The following is a 19,173-nucleotide window of genomic DNA, read 5'->3' as shown; positions in this document are numbered from 1 at the left end:
AGAAATAACTTCCTTACATATCTAAATCAAGTAATTAAACCTTGTTTAAATTATTTTTTTACCAAATCATAATAAAAAATGTATTGTCCTTAATCATTGACCACTTATAAAGATTAATAAAAATTATATTCACATCATTGAAATGTGGCTTACTAAAATGCACACAATGTATTTTGAAAACATGTCATCACTCTTGAAAATAAGATTGAATTATGAAAAGTATCCTCATGCCAAATGTCATGGTAGCTCATGGTAGTCTAATGGACATGTTATCGCCGAAGTTTTTACAAGTATAATATATAATTGACAATATAAACTAATGACTATGATTTTTAGGTTTAACATTTTTTTTCAGTTTAACATTTTTTTTCAGTTTATAGTATAAAACAACGTTTATAATTATTAGGCCAAAGACATTTTTTTATTGTGAGGTTCTAGAGATTTTAGGCCGACATTATAGAGACCCGTTTAACGTCGTCGTCGTCGTCGCCCTCCCTCTGTTTAACGTCGTCGCCCTCTGCCCTCTGCCCTCGTCGTCGTCGTCGCCCTCCCTCTGTTTAACTAGTATTTGCACCATAATGTGCAAATACTAGTTATAACGTTCTTTTGCACCGTAATGTGCACACACTAGTTATAATGTTATTGGGGTTTAAGTTTTTTTTTCCCCTGGGAAAAGTCGTAATTTCTATTAAGGTAAGAAATTACATTTTGCATATGCCGAAGCATTCAAGAAGAGGCAGCTGTGCCTATCGAGTTCAGTCTGTAGACTGTATAACCAAAAATAAACATCATTCTCCACGCAGGGAGCTGTCTAAAATAGTTACTGTAAAGTATAACAAGATTTGTGTCTGTTGCTCTTCGCAGAGAGCCATATAGATCTAAAATATTTACAGCAAAATTACAAAAATATAAAACTGTGAGTGGGCCTTAATGCCCATTTTCCATCTAGTCATCAAAGGGCCTATGGTAATACTGATAGAATGACCCTTCTCTCTCCTCCTGAATCAGCCAATTGTCTCCTTGCCTGTGCGCTGCCTCTTTGGAGAGATGGTCAGCATCAGTGTTTTGTTCCCTGTAGATATGAAGACAAGTAAAAGAGTCAAAAGAAGTTATCAGCCTCTTTGCCTCATCAAGAATGTGCCTTAATGTAAATGCATGACAATGTGATGCACCAGACAGCCAATTGCATACAATTTTGGAATCACCAAATAATTGGAGATGTCTACAGTGTTTAAGAATGGCAAAATGGATGAGGTGCTTGGCAGTGCATAGTTCAGCATAGTTATTAGTTCCTCTGCCAAGGTTGATTTGTATTTTGTAGCAGTGTGATTCATTAAGGTGTAGTATTGCTCCTCCCCCACACCCCACCTCCTGAGCTGAACCATCAAAAAAACCCCAAGGTTTAGATCTGTCAATGTCCAGTTGTCTCAAGATGCGAATGGGCCCAGTGTGTTCTTCGTCCGGGATCAAGTTATACTCTGCAATGGTATGAAGAAGGATAGTCGGCCAGTGGGGGACCTTAAGGTTGAAGATGGCCTGGTTCCGGGCAATCCAAATTGCCCAGCAAGCAAGAGGCGGTAAGTTAATAGCTTTCCCCGAGTGTTCTGTATTCCAGTTCTCCCATGCTTCCACAATACTGTGTCCTTGCCAATGTCTCAGATGCGGGAAATGAGAAATGAGGTCATTCCAGAAGTGAATTGTGATCCTGCAGGTCAGAAATAGATGTAATGTGCTTTCTTCGTCCTGGTGACAGAGGTGGCACCGGAATGGCCCATGGAAGGAGCGTTTCATCAAGTTAGTGCCTGTGGGTACTTTGTCGAAGATGATATTCCACATGAGCAGTCTAGTACGCGGGGGAGACTTGAGTTTCCATAATGTCCTCCAAATGGGCTGTATGACGGGAGGTATATGAGACTCCATGAGCTTTAAATAGCCGAGTTTCGGGGTATAATATCCATGTTTAGAATAAGCCCATATGATTTCGTCGGGACCATCAGTAAGTCTGATGTGAGCTTGTGAATGTGCATCCGTAAATACAGCCCATTCATCGTGCCATTGTGCCGGAATATCAAGTGCTTGTGCACTGGTCCAAGCTTGGTGAAGAAATGATGAGTTGGCCTGGTCCCCAATGTGCATGATGTGAGTTATGCCCCTGTCATTAAGGTGTTGGATGATACCTTCAGAGAGTCTGTGAGTATTTCCACATCCAACCCAGGGATCCAGGCCTATTCGGACAGCATTGCCAGCCTTGATGCGCCAAGTTAAACTTTCACGGAGTAATGGAAGGGTACCAATGACAGCTTTCCAGATGGAGGATATGTTGTGATTAGCTCTCCGTTCACTACATATCCAGTCCATCACATTCATAGGCCAGATGTATTTTGCGCATGCAACCTTGGTCCAGAGACTTTCTGAGGTGAGTAGTTGCCAACCAAGTTTGGCAGCCAGTGCTCTAGAGAAGAGGTCAAGTCGCTTGATACCCCATCCCCCCCAGCGCTTGGGTCGCGCAATAGTGTCCCATTTCACCCATGCAAAGATTCTGCCCGGCTGGTGACCCTTCCAAAGAAACCTGCTACAAATATGCTGTAATCTGTTGAGGATGCCCTTAGGTATCCAAGTCAGGGCCATCCAGTAAACTGGAGTGGCCTCAATCACTGCCTTAATAAGAATGAGTCTGCCTGCTCAGGAAAGATAACGGTGATACCAAACTTGCAATCTCTTTTCCACCTTGGCAATCAGCCACAACCAATCAGCGATCCTGTAACCATTAGGCTTCAATCGGAAGCCAAGATATTTAATACCATCTGCCAGGGTCAGGTTATTATAAGGAAATCGCTGATTTGCATATGCAATTTCATTGACAGAGCATCCATATGAGGTGATGGAGGATTTCTGTACATTGATCATCATTCCAGTAGCATGTTGAAAAAGATGAAATGAGTTATGGAGGGTGGTGGAGTCTCCAATACCGCCATTAAGAAAGATAAGTATATCGTCAACAAAAAGAAGGTGAGTGAGGATGAGATGATCAGTAATCTTGATTCCAGTAAGCTGATGTCTATCACGAGCAGAGGAAAGGATTCTACTCAGCCCTTCCATGATGAGTAAAAACAACAGGGGGGAGAGAGGGCAACCCTGTCTAAGACCTCTCTCAGAAGTAAAGAATGAGGAGGCTTCCCCATTTAGAAGTACACTGTAAGAGACATCAGTGATACAGCTCATGGTCCATTTGATGAAATCATAGGGGAAGCCCAGGTGAGTAAGCAGCAGCCTCAGATAAAGCCAATTGGTACGGTCAAATGCCTTGGAAAGATCTACCTTAAGGATCATACCTTTCTGTTTTTTGATATGCATGGTGTGCAGCAGTTCTTGAGCGGAAGCGATGGCCTCATGGATCTGGCGATGGTGTAGGAATGCAAATTGTTCTGCTGAAATGTGCTGAGAAAGGATAGGCTTGAGCCGGTTGGCAATGGTTTTAGCAATGATCTTGTAAAGGCAATTGCAGAGTGATATAGGCCGGAAATCATCAAAAGTGCAGGGGGCGTTAGACTTGGGAATAAGAGCTATGAATGTAGATTTAATGGCAGAGGAAATTCGACCTCTTTTTCTGCTATCTTCAACTACGTTCAGGAGGTCATGGCCTAATAGATCAAAGAATGCAAGATAGAATTCTATGGTCCATCCATCAGGTCCAGGACTCTTGTCTTTCTTGAACCATTTCAATGTAGCTTCTAATTCTGCCATCGTCACTTCCTTCTGCAGTTCGTCTGCATCTTCCTGCTCGATGTATCTGGGAAATAGTTCATCCACTCTCATAATTCCATGATATTTGCCTGTACAGGTGCTTTATAGATGCCTTTAAAATGTTCGGTGGCTAATCTGGTCAGGTTCCGTTGTGAAGTGACAGAGTCCCCCTGTGCATTCCTTAGTTCCCAGATAGTATTAATGACTTTACGTCCATTTGCAAACTTATGATAGAATTTGGTGTTTGCATCTCCTTCAGTGAGCCATATAGCTCTGCTTCTGAGTCTCCATCCTTCTTCTCTTTCTTTCATAATTTGAGTACGTTTAGCAATCAGGGCGGTGTAATTCTCCTTACAATCCGCAGAGGGGAAAGTCCCATCAGAGGATTCCTCAAAATCAGCAATGACCTTTTCAGCTTCCTTGAGAATTAAATTATCCTGAATGCGCTTATGGTGAGCCCAGTTCTTGGTGATCTGCTTAAGTTCCTTGAGTTTCCTCACAAAACCCACTGAGATATCCTCATCTTCTCTGATTGCATTGGTTCGCCAAAAGTTATGCACCAGTTGGATAAATGAGGGATCTTGAAGCCAAGCTGCATTGAACTTATAGGGGCTCTTAATTTTATGGGCAATATCTTCAGCTTCTAAGAAGATAGGTCGGTGATCGGAGATGCCCCCTGTGCCAACCCATTGTCGGACTCTGGGGAGTTCGTTGACTAGGGCTTCCTTAATGAGGAATCTATCTAGCCGTCTAGCAAGGCTCTGATCACCACTCCTGTTATTGGTCCATGTGTATTGGAGCTTAGCAGACGGTATGTCGACCCAGTGATGGTCCTCCAGTAATCTGGAATTAGTATCAGAGAGAGAGTCGATCTGAGCAGAGTGTCCCCATGATTCACTGTAACCAATAGAGAAGTTAAGATCCCCTCCAAGTATAATATTGTCTGCCTGAAACAGCTCCGATGTAAGAAGGTTACTCCAATAATTTGCTCGGTCAGAACAGGGACCATATACATTGATAATCCTGATGTCATTAACAACTGTATGAGTGCAGATGTCTAATCCAATAAACCCTCTCCCTCCAAAAGTGTTCTTGATCTCCACAACTTTATTATTGACCCCAATGGCCATTCCCCCTGATCTTCCAGACGCATCCAAAGCATGGAAGGTCCAGGAAGGAAGCCAGCCAGAGAGAGTGCGAATGAGGGGATCAGCAGGACAGAGAGTCTCTTGTAGAAAAATGAAATCCATCTGAGATGTTAGGAGAAGTCTCCTAAGGGCTAGTTTTTTGGCTGAACTAGCAAACCCCCGACAGTTGAAAGACAAAAATTTCATTAGGGAATGGGAGCAGGGCCATTCCTCGCTCTAAGGGCCCGAATGATGGTTTGTTGTCGCCCCAGGGCAACCTCTGAGTTAGCAGTGTGTCTAGCCTTGGAAATACGGGATGGTCTGCCCCTGGAGGACTTGTGATATGGAGTTTGACTAAGATCAAGTCCAACAGCATCAGGTCCTCGGTCTCTTGAGCGGGGCCGGAGGGAATAGCGGGGCGGAGATGGAGATGTGATTCGAGAGGGGGAGGCCAGCGACGAAGTGATTCTGGATGGAGGAGCCACCGGTGAGGGCTGTGGAATGGTGCACGAGAGAGAGGAATGCAAGTGATTATGCAGGGGATGGGGCGCATGTGAAGAAGAAGGAAATAAAGAAATGCAGGATGCAGTTGCAGATAAATGAGAAGATATGCCCAAAGTCATACATGAAGGAGGAGTGGATAGAGAAGTGTAAGGTGACTTACCCGATTGCTCCAAATCCTCATGTCCAATGGTCGTCTGCAGATCAGTCGAGACTGGCTGCGGGTCAGTGGGTACCCCAGCATTTTCACCAGTTCCAGCGTTCTCAGGTTCTACCACGATCGGTGGGGGATCCGGTGCCTCAGTGTTCTGATCAGGCTGTGTCTCAGGTTGGGTGTCCCGCGACTGAGGAGCTGCATCTTCAGTGCCAATTGTACCAGATTTCTTGAGGAGTGGGCAGTCTCTGTATAGATGGCCCACCTTGTGGCATCGGCGACATCTATATGGTACTCCTTCATAGTCGATGATCTGCCTGCATTCAGTATCCCTCCATTGGATCGTAATATACTCCAGCAGGCCCCCTCTCGTGTCCAAATTAATGAGAATCCTGGCGTAGGCCATCATTCCTGTCTGCTGATAGGATTTATCATAACCCATATAAACACCGATAGCATTTCCAATTCTCTTAAATATGTCCTCTGACCAGTACTGGAGTGGTAGTCCTGGTAGCCTAATCCATACTGGTCCAATGCCAATTTGCTCCGTCTCAGGGTCGAAGAGTGGAGTCCATCGTTTCAGAAGCACCGGTGCATGGTCAAAATGCCAGTATGATGAGAGTACCCAGTTAGTATGGTCTGCACGCGCGAAACGGAGTGCGAACCATCCCCGCACGAAGGTCTGCACAAATGGGATATCAACCAGATGGTGACCCCAAACATCAGCTGCCCACTGCTTCAAACGTGCTGCCGAGTAACTACGGCCACGGATGCGACCGACCAAGACACGGTCCGCAAAATCCATGGTCTCACCCCAACGAATGTCTTCTTCTAACCGGAGAAATACGTCCTCCTCCCTGGATTTGAAACACTTATATTTCCGTTTAGGGCCCCGAGGGGGGGGATGGCGAAAGGGTTGACCAGGCAGAGGCGGGTTCTCAGGCTGTGAAACCGGGAACCGAGTCGGATGGGGGTGTCCAAGAGGGTTCGAAGACGATGGTGCTCCAGTGAGAGGAGGAACAACGGTAAAACTGCCGGATGAGATCCCGAAAGAGACAGGGATGCCGATGGAAGGTCCTGGGAGGGAAGGGTTGTGTAATGAAGGGGGATGGAGCCCGTAACCAGGGGAAGTGAACCAGGGTTAGGGTTTATACAGCTCGAAACAAACCCTAGGTTAGCCGGAGAGTGCGGGGGAGTGGTAAGAGCGGGCCAGGTAGGCGGGTCGTCCGGGAGAATAACAGGAGGGAGTGAATGCGGTTCAGAAAACGGAAACGGCGGAAATGGAGCAGAATAGTCCGAGCTGTACATACCTCCAGATGCATCAAGGGGTGTGCGCCAAATGGAGACCCCTTCCAATGGGTCCGCGGAGTAATCGACGGCTTCAATGTCTTCCATTGCCAGCTGCTCCTAGGATCTGCAGACACCTCGGAACGGAAAGTAGCCGGGGGAAAACGACAGTTGTGAGAAAGGCGTCCCGTGCAGCTGTGGTAGTTCCGTCGCAGGTCACGCCGTTAGTCTCGGAGCGGGCTCAGAACACCATGGAGTTACCAGCAGGTGAAACGGCGAAGCGGTTAGGGTAAACAGTCACAGCGGTGAGCAAAACGGAGATGGGTTCGATGGTTCATGCACGGTCTGCAGGGTCCAGGAAGACCTAACCATAGCCCTTGCAAACCCTAGTTCGTCCGTGCTCCATTGCTCTCTCCGGATTTTCTATTATATATTTGTATTATTATTTGGGGTTTAAGTTTATAACGATTATCAAAACATTTTTATGGTTTATATGTGTGGGGAGACGCTTTAGGTTTAATATGAGTTGATATGATTTTTTCCTTATAACATAAAAGTTATATTAATTTATAATATAAGTTTTTAGATTTTATAATAATCATTGGTTTTAGGTTTTAATATTAAATTTTAGTATAAAGTGTAATAATTAGATTTAGGGGTTTTAATATTAGATTTAGATATCATAATATTAGGTTTAGGAAAAAATTCAATAATATTAAATTTAGATTTAATAATAATAATATTAAGTTTATATTTAATAAATATATTATTAGGTTTAGGTTTAATATAATATAATAATATTTCATTAGATTAGTTCACTAATAGTTAATAATTTTAACATTAAATTTGAATAATATTAATATTAACACTTATATAACGTTAAAATAACACTAATACTATTTATTTATTTAATCTTTCTTCTATTATTTTTATTGATTCTCTCTATTTAATTTTATTAGTTAATATTTTAGGATTGAAATAAAATTTTTAATATTATATAAATCAAGATTTATTAGGGTTATATAGGGTTTAATAAATTAATTATTATAATTGTTTTTTAATATTTTCATAAAAATAATAAAAATTTTAAATTTTTTATTTATCTTAATTTTTTGTCAAATATTTTCTTTGCTCTTAGTCAAACTAGTTGTTACTCGCTAATGGCTAGTAAACAATTCTCTATATCTATTTATTTCATTGCCTGGATATGGTTCCTTATCTTATCCTGAAGTTGAATCACACTGGATGGTTTGAAACATGTCCCTAAGAATATATCTTATGTGGTTTTTTCCGAAAGATGTTGTTATAATATTATGGATCACAGAAGTCTTAGCTCAAAAATATTGATAATGTTAATATTAATATTATAAGATTAGTAATTATATTATTAGTAATTATGTAGCAATGTTAAATTAATAATTTTAGTTCTAATCACAATAACGTTTTATTAATAATATTATGTTCAATATTAGACTTACTTTTAATAATAATATTGCATTAGATTTATAATAATATTTGGTTAGTATAATAATGGTTAATAACATCATTATTTCTTATTATTAATATTAATATTAATATTATTATTATTTTCATATTTAGTCTCATTAATATTAATATTAACATTTTGATAACATTAATAACAATTATATAACATAGAGACTTTGGTTTATCATGTTAGACCATTCTAATTATGGTTGACCATAATTAACCATTAAATTTAGGTTTATAATATAATATAATATTTTTAGGTTTTTTTTAAGATATTATAATATTATTTTTATTTTGTTTATGAGATAAATTTATGTTACTTTATAATATAACTTTTTTGGTTTTAATATTGATGTTTAATATTATTATTATTAATATTTTAAAATTAAATTTCACTAATATTAATATTAACATTTATATCCCCCGGATGCGGGTGATATGTGGGATGGGACAAGTGACGGGAGATGGCCACATGCCAGCCCGTGGCCATCACGTAGCAACAGTTAAGAACCTTGCCACCGGCTGCAGCTGGTATAAGGTGGGATGGCAGACGAGAGTTAATGACCTGCGAGGTAAATTGGCTCAGGCGACGGCAACAGTTATGGCGGGGGAGATCCAAAGCAGAGCCGCTGAAGTTATAAGGGAAATCGCAGCTTGGGATCAGAGAATGTTTAGGGTTTTGCAGGTGGCCGGCCTCTTCGTATCTGTCAGGATTTCTTATCCGTCTGTCTAGTTTATCCCGCATTCGGAGTTGGGTGGAGGAGGTCTGGTTGCAGGGGAATTGAACTACCCTGTGGTCGTTTAGCACTTTGCTCTTCAGCATCCCACAAGAATGGTGAGACCTCGACAGCGCATGCTTAGCTGCCGAGGTACCTCCAGGGGGGGTTCCACGCGCAGTCAAGAAGCGGACAATGTTGTCCATTGTTGCCACTGTCACCTCACTCACTCTTCTCATGCCAACCCCCTCCACTCCAGCTAATTCATGGATGCAGGGGCTTCGAGCTCGAATTCTCTGCTTGCCTTTGGTTCGGCCATATTCAATTTCAGCAGTGCCATGAACAATCCGCGGATTAGCGCGCATGTCTCTGTCTTGTTCATAGAAAATGCCAGGGAAGATGAGGACGCCCCGGACGAACAGGGGTAGAGGACGAATGACTATCAGCACCATGAAGCAGTGGCCTCTGAAGCGGACAAGGAGCAGAAGGGTAAGGACGCGGCCTCAGCCCTGGAAGACGTAGAGCAAAGCGAGCAAGACAAGAAGTCGAGAACTTGTGAGGAGGAAGACACCTATCCCACTGCGGCTGAAAGAGAAGCCTATGGCTGGTGCTGGGTCGAGGAGGTGCAAATGGACGACTGAGGACGCCCGCACATAAGGTTTCTATGGCCTTCTGTATGGTCTTTTGCTGTTTGTTTTATTTTGAACTTGTCAAAGTAACAATGTGTCTGCTCTCTTTCGTGTCTGGGTCTATTTCCAAGTTACTGAATTTTGTGTCAATGATCTGGGTAAGGTCGGTCTCCCCTGCGTGGGATGAAATGGTTAATGCCCCTGCGTGGGCGAGCTCCTATGGAAGTCTAGCTTCTGTGTCTGGCGCCCTTGTGTGGGCTAGTTTTGGCATGACTCAATCGCTCTCGGGTGACATGCCCAGAGCGTGACTCTCTTCTGTTTCACCATGATGCATTTTTGTTTCCTGTACATAATAAAATAGTTTAGTCTTTTACCGAGAAAAAAAAAATATTAACATTTATATAATATTAATAATTATAACACTAATATTAATTATTATTAATATTTGTTTAGAAAAATATTGGTAATACTAATATTAATAATATTATTAGTAATTATAATAATGTTGAATTAATAATATTATTAACAATATCATGTTTAATATTAGATTTATGTTGAATAATAATATAATATATTATTTTAGATTTATAGTAATATTAGGTTAGTATAATAATGGTTATTAATATTATTATTTATTATTATTAATATTTTTGCATTAAACCTCACTAATATTCATATTAACATCTCTATAACATTAATAACCATTATATAACCTAAAGACTTTGGTTAATCATGTTTTGCTATTATAATTATTGTTAGCTATTAGATACAGGTTTATAATATAATATAATATTTTTTAAGGTTTATTTTTAGAGTTTAATGATTTTAGATTTAGATTTATAATATAATGTTATGTTTTTAGATTTAATATTAGATAATATAATAGTTTTGTTTTAAGTATTATTTTCATGGTTTAATGATTTTAAATTTAGGTTTATAATATAATGTTATGCTTTTAGATTTTAGATTGAGTATCAGATAATATAATATAATATTAATTTTATTTTGTTTATAATAAAAAGTTAGGTTAGTTTATAATATAACTTTAGGTTTTAATGTTAAGTTTAATTATTTTTTGTTTAGAGATTTAATAATATAAGGTTTAAAAAAGTTAATAATATTAAGTTTAATATTATCTTTAATCAAATATTTATAATTTTAATATTAGGTTTAATATTTTTTTTGTTTGTTTTTCAAGTTGTTTATGATCCTCCAGGCTTGACTGTGGCTTGAGGAGTCACAACCTAGGGGCATCTAAACTGTCAAAGGCACTTGGGGATCGCACCCGGCCTAGGCCACACCAGCCCTTAGCTGACTAGATTTTTTAGCATGTCTCCTCCTCCTAACACAGGGCCCAACCACCCTCCGTGAGGTTTGATCCTCAGTCACCTTGTTGATGAGGCCCATCATCAACCAGTTGTGCCAGTAGGACTTGGCAATATTCATTTTAATATTACCTTTAACAAAAGTTTTATAATATTAAGTTTAATATTAGGTTTATAATATTAGAATCAAGTTTAATAATAATAATAATATTAGGTTTATATTTAATATTAGTAAAATTAGGTTTAGGTTTAATAATTATAATATTAGGTTTAGGTTTAATAATAATATAATAATACTACTACTTTAGATTTATAATAATACTATGGTAGTGTAGCAATGGTTAGTAACATTATTATTGATTATTTTCAATAATATTTTCACATTAAATATCACTAATATTAATATTAATATTTGTGTAATATTAATAAGAAATATATAACATAGAAATCTTGGTTGATGATTTTCGACCATTCTTACCATGGTTGACCATGATTGGTCATTATGAGTCGGTAGAGCATAGAATGTTTAAGGTTGACTATGGTTGGCTAGAGATGAACATGGTTGATCATCATTGATAATGGTTGACAGTGGAGACCTTGATCATGGCTAACCATGGTTGACCATAGAGACATTGACCATGGTTGATCAATTATAACTATGGGTGATCATGGTTAACCATAGACATTGAATGACCATGGTTGAGCATGGTACACCATGGTCAATGATTGTTAACCATGATGACCCATTGTCAACCATGATTGACCTTGGTTGAATAAGTTCAATCATGGTTGAATATGGTCAACGATGGTCAACATTGATTAAACATTGAATTTCATCAGCAATGACCAACCATGATCAAGGTCTCTCTCGTTGAATTTGGTCAATCATGATTAACCATGGTCAATTTTGATGAATACTGGTTGAATATGGTCAACCATGGTTGAATATGTTCAATCATGGTTGAATATCATCAACCATGGTCATAATGGTCAATCAACACAGTTAAACCATGCTCACCCATAGTGAATGTTTAAAAATGTTTAATAGTATTAATATTGATATGGTTGAAAATGCATTGGCTTACTAATATTGTTGACTATGTTTTCCTATGTTTGATAGGTAAGACTCTTCAACTTTGGTCAAACATAATTTCCTATTATTAGTATTCATTGATACTAATAGGTACATATAATCAAACACATTAGTTAAGAGTATTCAAATAAAGTCAAATTTTACAATCAATGTTTAAATAGTTAACCATGATCAAAATTGGTCAACCCTATGTTTACCATATTTAACAATAGTCAACCTTCTTCACTCATAGTCATCCCGAGTCAATGTAACTCAAACATCTTCAATTATAGTGAATTATAGTTAACCAAAGTGAAGCATTATAAACCTTAGTCAACTAAGGTCATCCTTGGTCAATCAAAATCAAGTTTTAATGACCATGGTTGACCAATTATAACTATGGGTGATCATGGTTGACCATAGACATTGATTGACCGTGGTTGAGCATGGTACACCATGGTCAATGATTGTCAACCATGATGAACCATGGTCAACCATGATTGACCTTGGTTGAATAAGGTAAATCATGGTTGAATATGGTCAACGATGGTCAACGATGATTAAACATGGTTGAAGTTCATAAACAATGTATTGAAGGAAATGTAACTAGGTTCGGTCTTCATAAATGTACTTTTGATATTTGTATTTATTCAAGAAAATAAATATTGTTTTTATAATATATGTCAATGAGTTTCTTGCTCATTGAAATAGGTCTAGTAGTTGTTAAAGTGCTATAGGTGAGTCAAAGAGTCAAAAGAATTATGTTGAAGACCTTAAGGGCATGTTACTATAGGTATACTTATGTATTAGGGTCAAAGAAGACATCTCCAAACAAATTCAAGTCTCCTCCAAGCAATGGCACCATCAAAAGAAGCCATCTGAAGCAAATAAGACAAGTCGGCCTACAGTCTACAAGTTGGCCTTCATGTCGGCCTAAAGGAGGGAAAATCCTCTATATATAGAAGTTGTCCACTCCCTCATAGCATCATAACTAATCTCTGAAATAAGCGAAGTTAAGGAAGCTGAAAACGTGGGTGAAAGAAGGACGAAGAATGCATCTCCAAGTGCAGTGAAGAATAAGGGTACATAACCGAGCCTAAGAGGACTATTCTAAGGTTAGTTGTAGCTACACGTGTGAGAAAATGAGGGATGTCTCTGTGGTTATGACAACAACAACTCACAGTCAACCATCTCTCATTGTTTGGGGTTAAAACTAGGCCTACAAGGCCTCCTACTCAAGAAAATAAGAAGGAAACTCATGTGAAGGAAAGAGAGCCCATAACATCATGTAAAACTCTCACATGTGCAAGAATTTAGGGTTGCAAGACAATCATACCAAGTCTGCACCTACACCTCAAGGAAGAAACTCATTTGGTCAAAGGGAAGGAAGGGATCAGCACAAAGAAGGAGTCTAATCATAGACCAAGAATAAGTGCCTCTTCTATAATAAGTGCAAAAAGGTTTAACAATAGTTGAAAGAAGAAAAAAGTGCCAGAAGAAGCAGGAGGAAGTGCCAAGGAAGGAAGGGCCGGAAGAAGGAAGTGTGGGGGAACGAAGTGTAAAAAGGAGGAAGGAATTGTCTTGTGCTTGGAGGATATTCTTGTCAAGGGTCTAGGGTTTGGCATTGATCAATACAAAGATTCAATAAGAGAAATTTATTGAAGGGTTTTCCTCTCAAGAGAAGAGAGGTTTCGGCCCTTGCAGAGAGCCAACATCTTGTGTTTGTGTTCTTATGTTTTTGGTAGCAGTTTGATGAAGTACACACACATGCATTAATAATAATAAGAATAAGATTAAGATAACAAGAAAAATTAAAAAGAATCCTAAAATTGTTATCAAGTCAAGAAGAATCACACTACACCTAATTACACTTAATTCTTCAACATGGTATCAGAGCTAAGGTGACACATCAAGGAAAGGGTATCTCAAGAACACTCATCAAGGAAGGACATCTACAAAATTTGAAGCATCAAGCCAAGAATACTCAATCACTTTAAGGACAAGAAGGTCTACTATCCATCACTCATCAAGGAAGACTACAAAGCAAGAATAAGAGTCTTACATAAAGGCACGTACAAGAAGAGAAAATCAAAGAAGGGCCTACATCAAGCTACAAGTCATCAAGCAAGCCCACTTGGGAAAAGAAACTTGAAGAACATCAAGATATAAGGAAGGCAAGCCATCAAGTCTTCAAGTAGAAAGAAAGTCCACTACATCTCAAAATATATCAAGTATATGTCCCCTTTTGAATATACATCAATGTCTTTTTGCAAGGAAAACAACAAATTGGTAGGTATCAATAACTCTCTTGCATGGAAGAAGAGGATTGATTTACTTCTCAAGGAAAATGAACTTCTAGAACACATCAAAGGGAATAGCTCTATCCTTACTAAGGAACAAACCCAAGCCTTAGCTAAGCATAATAAGGATGAGAGAAGAGGACAAAGGATTCTAATAGAATCCATCAAAGACTCTCTCATTCCTTATGTCTCCAAAATTGAAACATCAAAATAAAGCTATGACAAGCTAGTACAACTATTCTTGGTAAACTCAGCTGGAGAAGTGATATATCTACGAAATGAATTTTACAAAATGAAGATATCAAAGGAAGGAATAGCTCCCTACTTCATGAAAATCTCTGAGATGAGGGATCAACTTCAAGAGCTAGGGGAAGTCATGTCCGATAGGGAAATGATAATTGTAGTACTCAATGCTCTACCTGAGGATTGGGGAAACTTCACATCAAGCATATATGCCAAGAAGGAAGCCACCTCACTAAGTGAAATGTGGTCTCTATGCAAGATAAAGGAAACAATAGTCAAAGAAAAGGTATATGTGGGATCAAAGGAGCAAGAATTTTCTACCATGGCCAAGAGAAAGGGAGAATTTGGAAAATTTGGTCCACGAAGAACAAACAACAAAGATATGTCCAAAGTCCAATGCTTTGGATGCCAAGAATATGGACACTATAAAAGGAATTTCCATGAAATAAAGAAGGACAACCACAACAAAAGAAAAAGGGAAGAAGCTCATGTGAATCAAGAAATGAAAGAAGAAGACAAAAAAAAAAGAAGGAAGATCCTCCGGATCTCTACTACGACTAAGTCCAACTCTTTACTTAAATTCTTCTTTCAAAGTTTTGAGTAGTATAGGAGCATGTAGGAATAGAATAAAATTTCATGGCTAGAAACATCTTCTAGAATCTAGAAGCATGATGTACATAGAGTTCAAAATATTCATGTAGAAGAAGCATTTATAAATGAGAACAAAATGCATGGTTAGAAATATCTTCTAGAATATAGGAGCATGGTAGATATAGATCAAGATATTAATGTAGAAGGAGCATACCTAGTATAGGACCTCATCCACAATGAAAGAAAATTGATCATGATTAAGAATCTTAGAAGACCTCCATCATCAAAAGAAAGAAACATTTGCAGAGAAAGGGTCTTAAAGATCCCCTGATCGAATCTTCAAAAGAAGATTCAAAATCAAAAGCAGATGTCTCATTGGGAGTCCCATTCATGGTATTCTAGAAAAAGGATGATATGAAGGCATGCTAAGATGAAACGAGAAGGGCCACACCATTGACAATCAGTTGAAGATAAGATGATCAAAGGAGAATGAAGATAAGGTATGTATGCATCAAATTTTGGTAATGTTATATGTATATTATTGAGAAATGGGAATAGTTCTATGACACGATCAAGTATGAAATAATTTCTTTCACAAATGACATGCTCAAAGGCATGTACTACAATGCAATTAAGGTCAATAAAAGGAAATTCTCAGAAAAGGAGTATAAGATTATTGACTAAGAACCAAGTGAAGAAGGAATGCTGACTAGTCCTAGAAGAAAGAAATGAAGAAGTGCTCCCATAAGGAGCATAAGGTGGTTAATCAATCTATTCAAGAAGAGGCAAATGAAGAAAGAGATCAAGCATGTTAAGGAAACCATGATCACAAATAATCACTATTTGACAAGATACTTTGAAGATATCTCCTGAAAGAAGGCATGCCAACTCTGACAAAGGAATAAAAAGATCAAAGGACCCTTGACACCTATGAAGGCCTTGGAGATATGAAAGGTGTAGATAATTGATTCTACTCTACAAATATGTCATGATGAAGAAGCCATCCAGCAAAAGCATCATTTAAAGTTGAAGCAATATCAGGATGAAGTCATGGAGGGCTACTATATCGAAGCATGAAAACAAGCAAGTACAATGAAGCATCCATGAGAAGAGTATTTCGAAGCATGGAAAGATGACAAAGGAGTATCTAGATGAAAAGAGAACTTGATATATGGAAAGAAGGCCACTCTCCATGAAGGAATCAATGACATGACAAACCAGGAAGGAAAGTGATCGATTGATCGTGCCCTGCCAAGAAGAAGTTCAAACAAAGACTTCATGACATCAAAGGAAAGAAGGATATCTAGCAACTAGAGGACCTACGAAGAAGAATTTGTTGATGAATGGAGAAGTCCCTAGCTAAGAGGGAGCTATAACAAGTTCCCCATTACAAAGGAACTTGGACAAGTACCTTGTCAGACGATACTTGGGCATGTCTTCCTCAATTTGAGAGGAAGAGATAGACACAACATTCTTGTCTTCACTTGAGAAGAAAGAATGGGAGAATTGGGTAATCATCTGGAATTCGATACTCTTTGAGGATGTGTAGGGCATCCAAGACACGAGTAGGCAAGAGGACCGCTATTATTTGAGGGCTAGGAACCCAAGACAAGAATAGTCCTAGAAGCTCATACTTAGTGAACACCTAGGTGGATATGTACCTTGAGAGACAATGACTAAGGTGTCTATAATTCATTGGCCTCACCAACATTATGCTTTGATCTATTCAGAGATAGAGCTGTCAGCTAAGGCCTTACTGTGGAAATAATGTTGGTTACCATGATGTTATAATACATGGATTACCAATCCGATTTCTCTTATATGAATTCTTCAAGATTGAAAAATAGTCAAACACCCTGTAATGTTGAATGAATACTTCCCTACTTAAGAGGGAGTGTTGAAGGAAATGTAACTAGGTTCAGTCTTCATAAATGCACTTTTGATATTTCTATTTATTCAATAAAATAAATATTATTTTTATAATATATGTCAATGAGTTTCTTGCTCATTGAAATAGGTCTAGCAAATGATAAAGTGCTATAAGTGAGTCAAAGAGTAAAAATAATTATGTTGAAGAACTTAAGGGCATGTTACTATAGGTATACTTATGTATTAGGTTCAAAGAAGACACCTCCAAGAAAAGTCAAGTCTCCTCCAAGCAATGGCACCATCAAAAGAAGCCATATGAAAGTCGGCCTTCAAGTTAGCCTAAAGGAGGGACAATCCTCTATATATAGAGGTTGTCCACTCCATCATAAGTTCATAACTAATCTCTGAAATCAGTTAAGTGAAGGAAGCTGAAAATAGGGTGAAAGAAGGAGGAAGAATGGGTTTCCAAGTGCGGCGAAGAAGGGTACATAACTGAGCTTAAGAGGATTTTTTTAGGGCTAGTTATAGCCACACATGCGAGAAAAGGAGGGTTGTCTCTGCGGTTATGAAAAAAACAACTCACATTCAACCATCTCTCATTGGTTGGGGTTTAAAATAGGCCTACAAAGCCTCCCACTAAAGCAAAGAAGTAGGAACCTCAAGTGAAGGTAAGAGAGCCCATAGAATCAAGTAAAACTCTCACACGTGTGATAAATCAGGACTAGACAACAATCATACCAAGTCTGCACCTACGGCTCTAGGAAGTACCTCATTTGGTCAAGACGAAGGAAGGGATCATCATAAAGAAGGAGTCTCATCATAAACCAAGAATGAGTGTATCTTCTAGAACAAGTGCACCAAGGTTTTCCAATATTTGAAATAAGAATGAAGAGTTGGAATAAGGAGGATGAAGTGCCAGAGAACGAAGTGCCAGAAGAAGGAAGTGTCAGGGAACAAAGTGCAAAAAGGAGGAAGGACTTGACTTGTGCTTGGAGGATATTCTTTTCAAGGGTCTAGGGTTTGGTATTGATCAATAATAAGCTTCAATAAGAGAAATTTACTGAAGGGTTTTCCTCTCAAGAGAAGAGAGGCTTTGGCCCTGGCAGAGAGCAACATCTTGTGTTCTTTGTTCTTATGTTTTTGGTAGAAGTTTGATGAAGTACACACACGTGCATTAATAAGAATAAGAATAAGATTAAGCTAACAAGAAAAAGTAAAAATACTCCTCAAATTGTTATCAAGTCAAGAAGAATCACACTACACCTAATTTCCCTTGATTCTTCAACACAATGACTAACCATGATCAAGGTCCCTATGCTTGAATTTGGACAATCATGATTAACCATGGTCAACTGTGATGAACAATGGTTGAATATGGTCAACCATGGTTGAATATGGTCAACCACAGTTGAATATGTTCAAACATGGTTTAATATCATCAACCATGGTCATAATGGTCAATCAACATTGTTAAAACATGCTCACCCATAGTGAATGTTTAAAAATCATTAATAGTATTAATATTGATATGGTTCAAAACACATTGGTTTACTAATATGGTTGACTATGTTTTCCTATGTTTGATAGTTAAGACTCTTCAACTTTGGTCAAACATATTTTTCTATTATTAGAATTCATTGATATTAGTAGCTAAATATAGTCAAACACATTAGTTAAGCATAATCAAATAAATTCAACTTTTACAATCAATGTTTAAATAGTTAACCATGATCAAAATTGGTCAACCCTATGTTTACCATCTTTAACAATAGTCAACATTCTTCACTCATAGTCATCCCGAGTCAATGTAACTCAACCATTTTCAATTATAGTGAACGATGGTTAACCAAAGTGAAGCATTATCAACCTTAGTCAGCTAAGGTCATCCTTGGTAAATCAAAAACAAGTTTTAATGATGTTTAAAAATAACAATAATAATATTAATAAATTTGACTAATGGTATAGAAATCAAACTAACATGGCAATATGAAAAACATTATCACAATGTTACATTACATTGCAATGGAATATTACAAAATTAGTCAAACACTGCAATTTATCCATTATTGCAATGCAACTTTGCAAAATTAGTCAACCACGTTTACTAATGTTGTTAGCTATGTTCGA

At 38.2% G+C, this 19,173-nt stretch overlaps 2 protein-coding genes across 2 annotated transcripts; both read right to left on the bottom strand.

The window, feature by feature from the left end:
• Positions 1-454: 454 nt before the first annotated feature.
• On the bottom strand, positions 455-3,816 carry LOC149189573 (uncharacterized). Its single transcript, XM_089410278.1, has 5 exons — positions 2,802-3,816; positions 1,364-2,678; positions 974-1,072; positions 706-767; positions 455-561 (listed from the first exon to the last, which is right to left on the bottom strand). Exons 1-5 carry the CDS (start codon positions 3,814-3,816, stop codon positions 455-457), a joined length of 2,598 nt encoding a protein of 865 aa, XP_089266404.1.
• LOC149189572 (uncharacterized) lies at positions 3,813-4,994 on the bottom strand. Its single transcript, XM_089410277.1, has one exon. It carries the CDS (start codon positions 4,992-4,994, stop codon positions 3,813-3,815), a length of 1,182 nt encoding a protein of 393 aa, XP_089266403.1.
• Positions 4,995-19,173: the final 14,179 nt, after the last annotated feature.

Source organism: Pinus tabuliformis, chromosome 3_1 (genome assembly GCF_031772625.1).
Source record: "Pinus tabuliformis cultivar Carrire ecotype Pingquan chromosome 3_1, CPIR1, whole genome shotgun sequence".
Lineage (NCBI taxonomy): Eukaryota > Viridiplantae > Streptophyta > Pinopsida > Pinales > Pinaceae > Pinus > Pinus tabuliformis.
The sequence above is the reverse complement of the archived record's forward strand: the minus strand, read 5'-3'. Positions and strand labels throughout refer to the sequence as shown.

Excerpts from the sequence above, each read along its gene's own strand:
- LOC149189572 (XM_089410277.1), bottom strand. The coding sequence starts at position 4,994 with ATGGATTTCATTTTTCTACAAGAGACTCTCTGTCCTGCTGATCCCCTC.
- LOC149189573 (XM_089410278.1), bottom strand. The coding sequence starts at position 3,816 with ATGAGAGTGGATGAACTATTTCCCAGATACATCGAGCAGGAAGATGCA. Across the intron at positions 1,073-1,363 it reads GGTTCAGCTCAGGAGGTGGG|GGAACAAAACACTGATGCTG; the intron begins GTGTGGGGGAGG and ends TCATATCTACAG. Across the intron at positions 768-973 it reads AGAGAAGGGTCATTCTATCA|TCTACAGACTGAACTCGATA; the intron begins GTATTACCATAG and ends TTGGTTATACAG.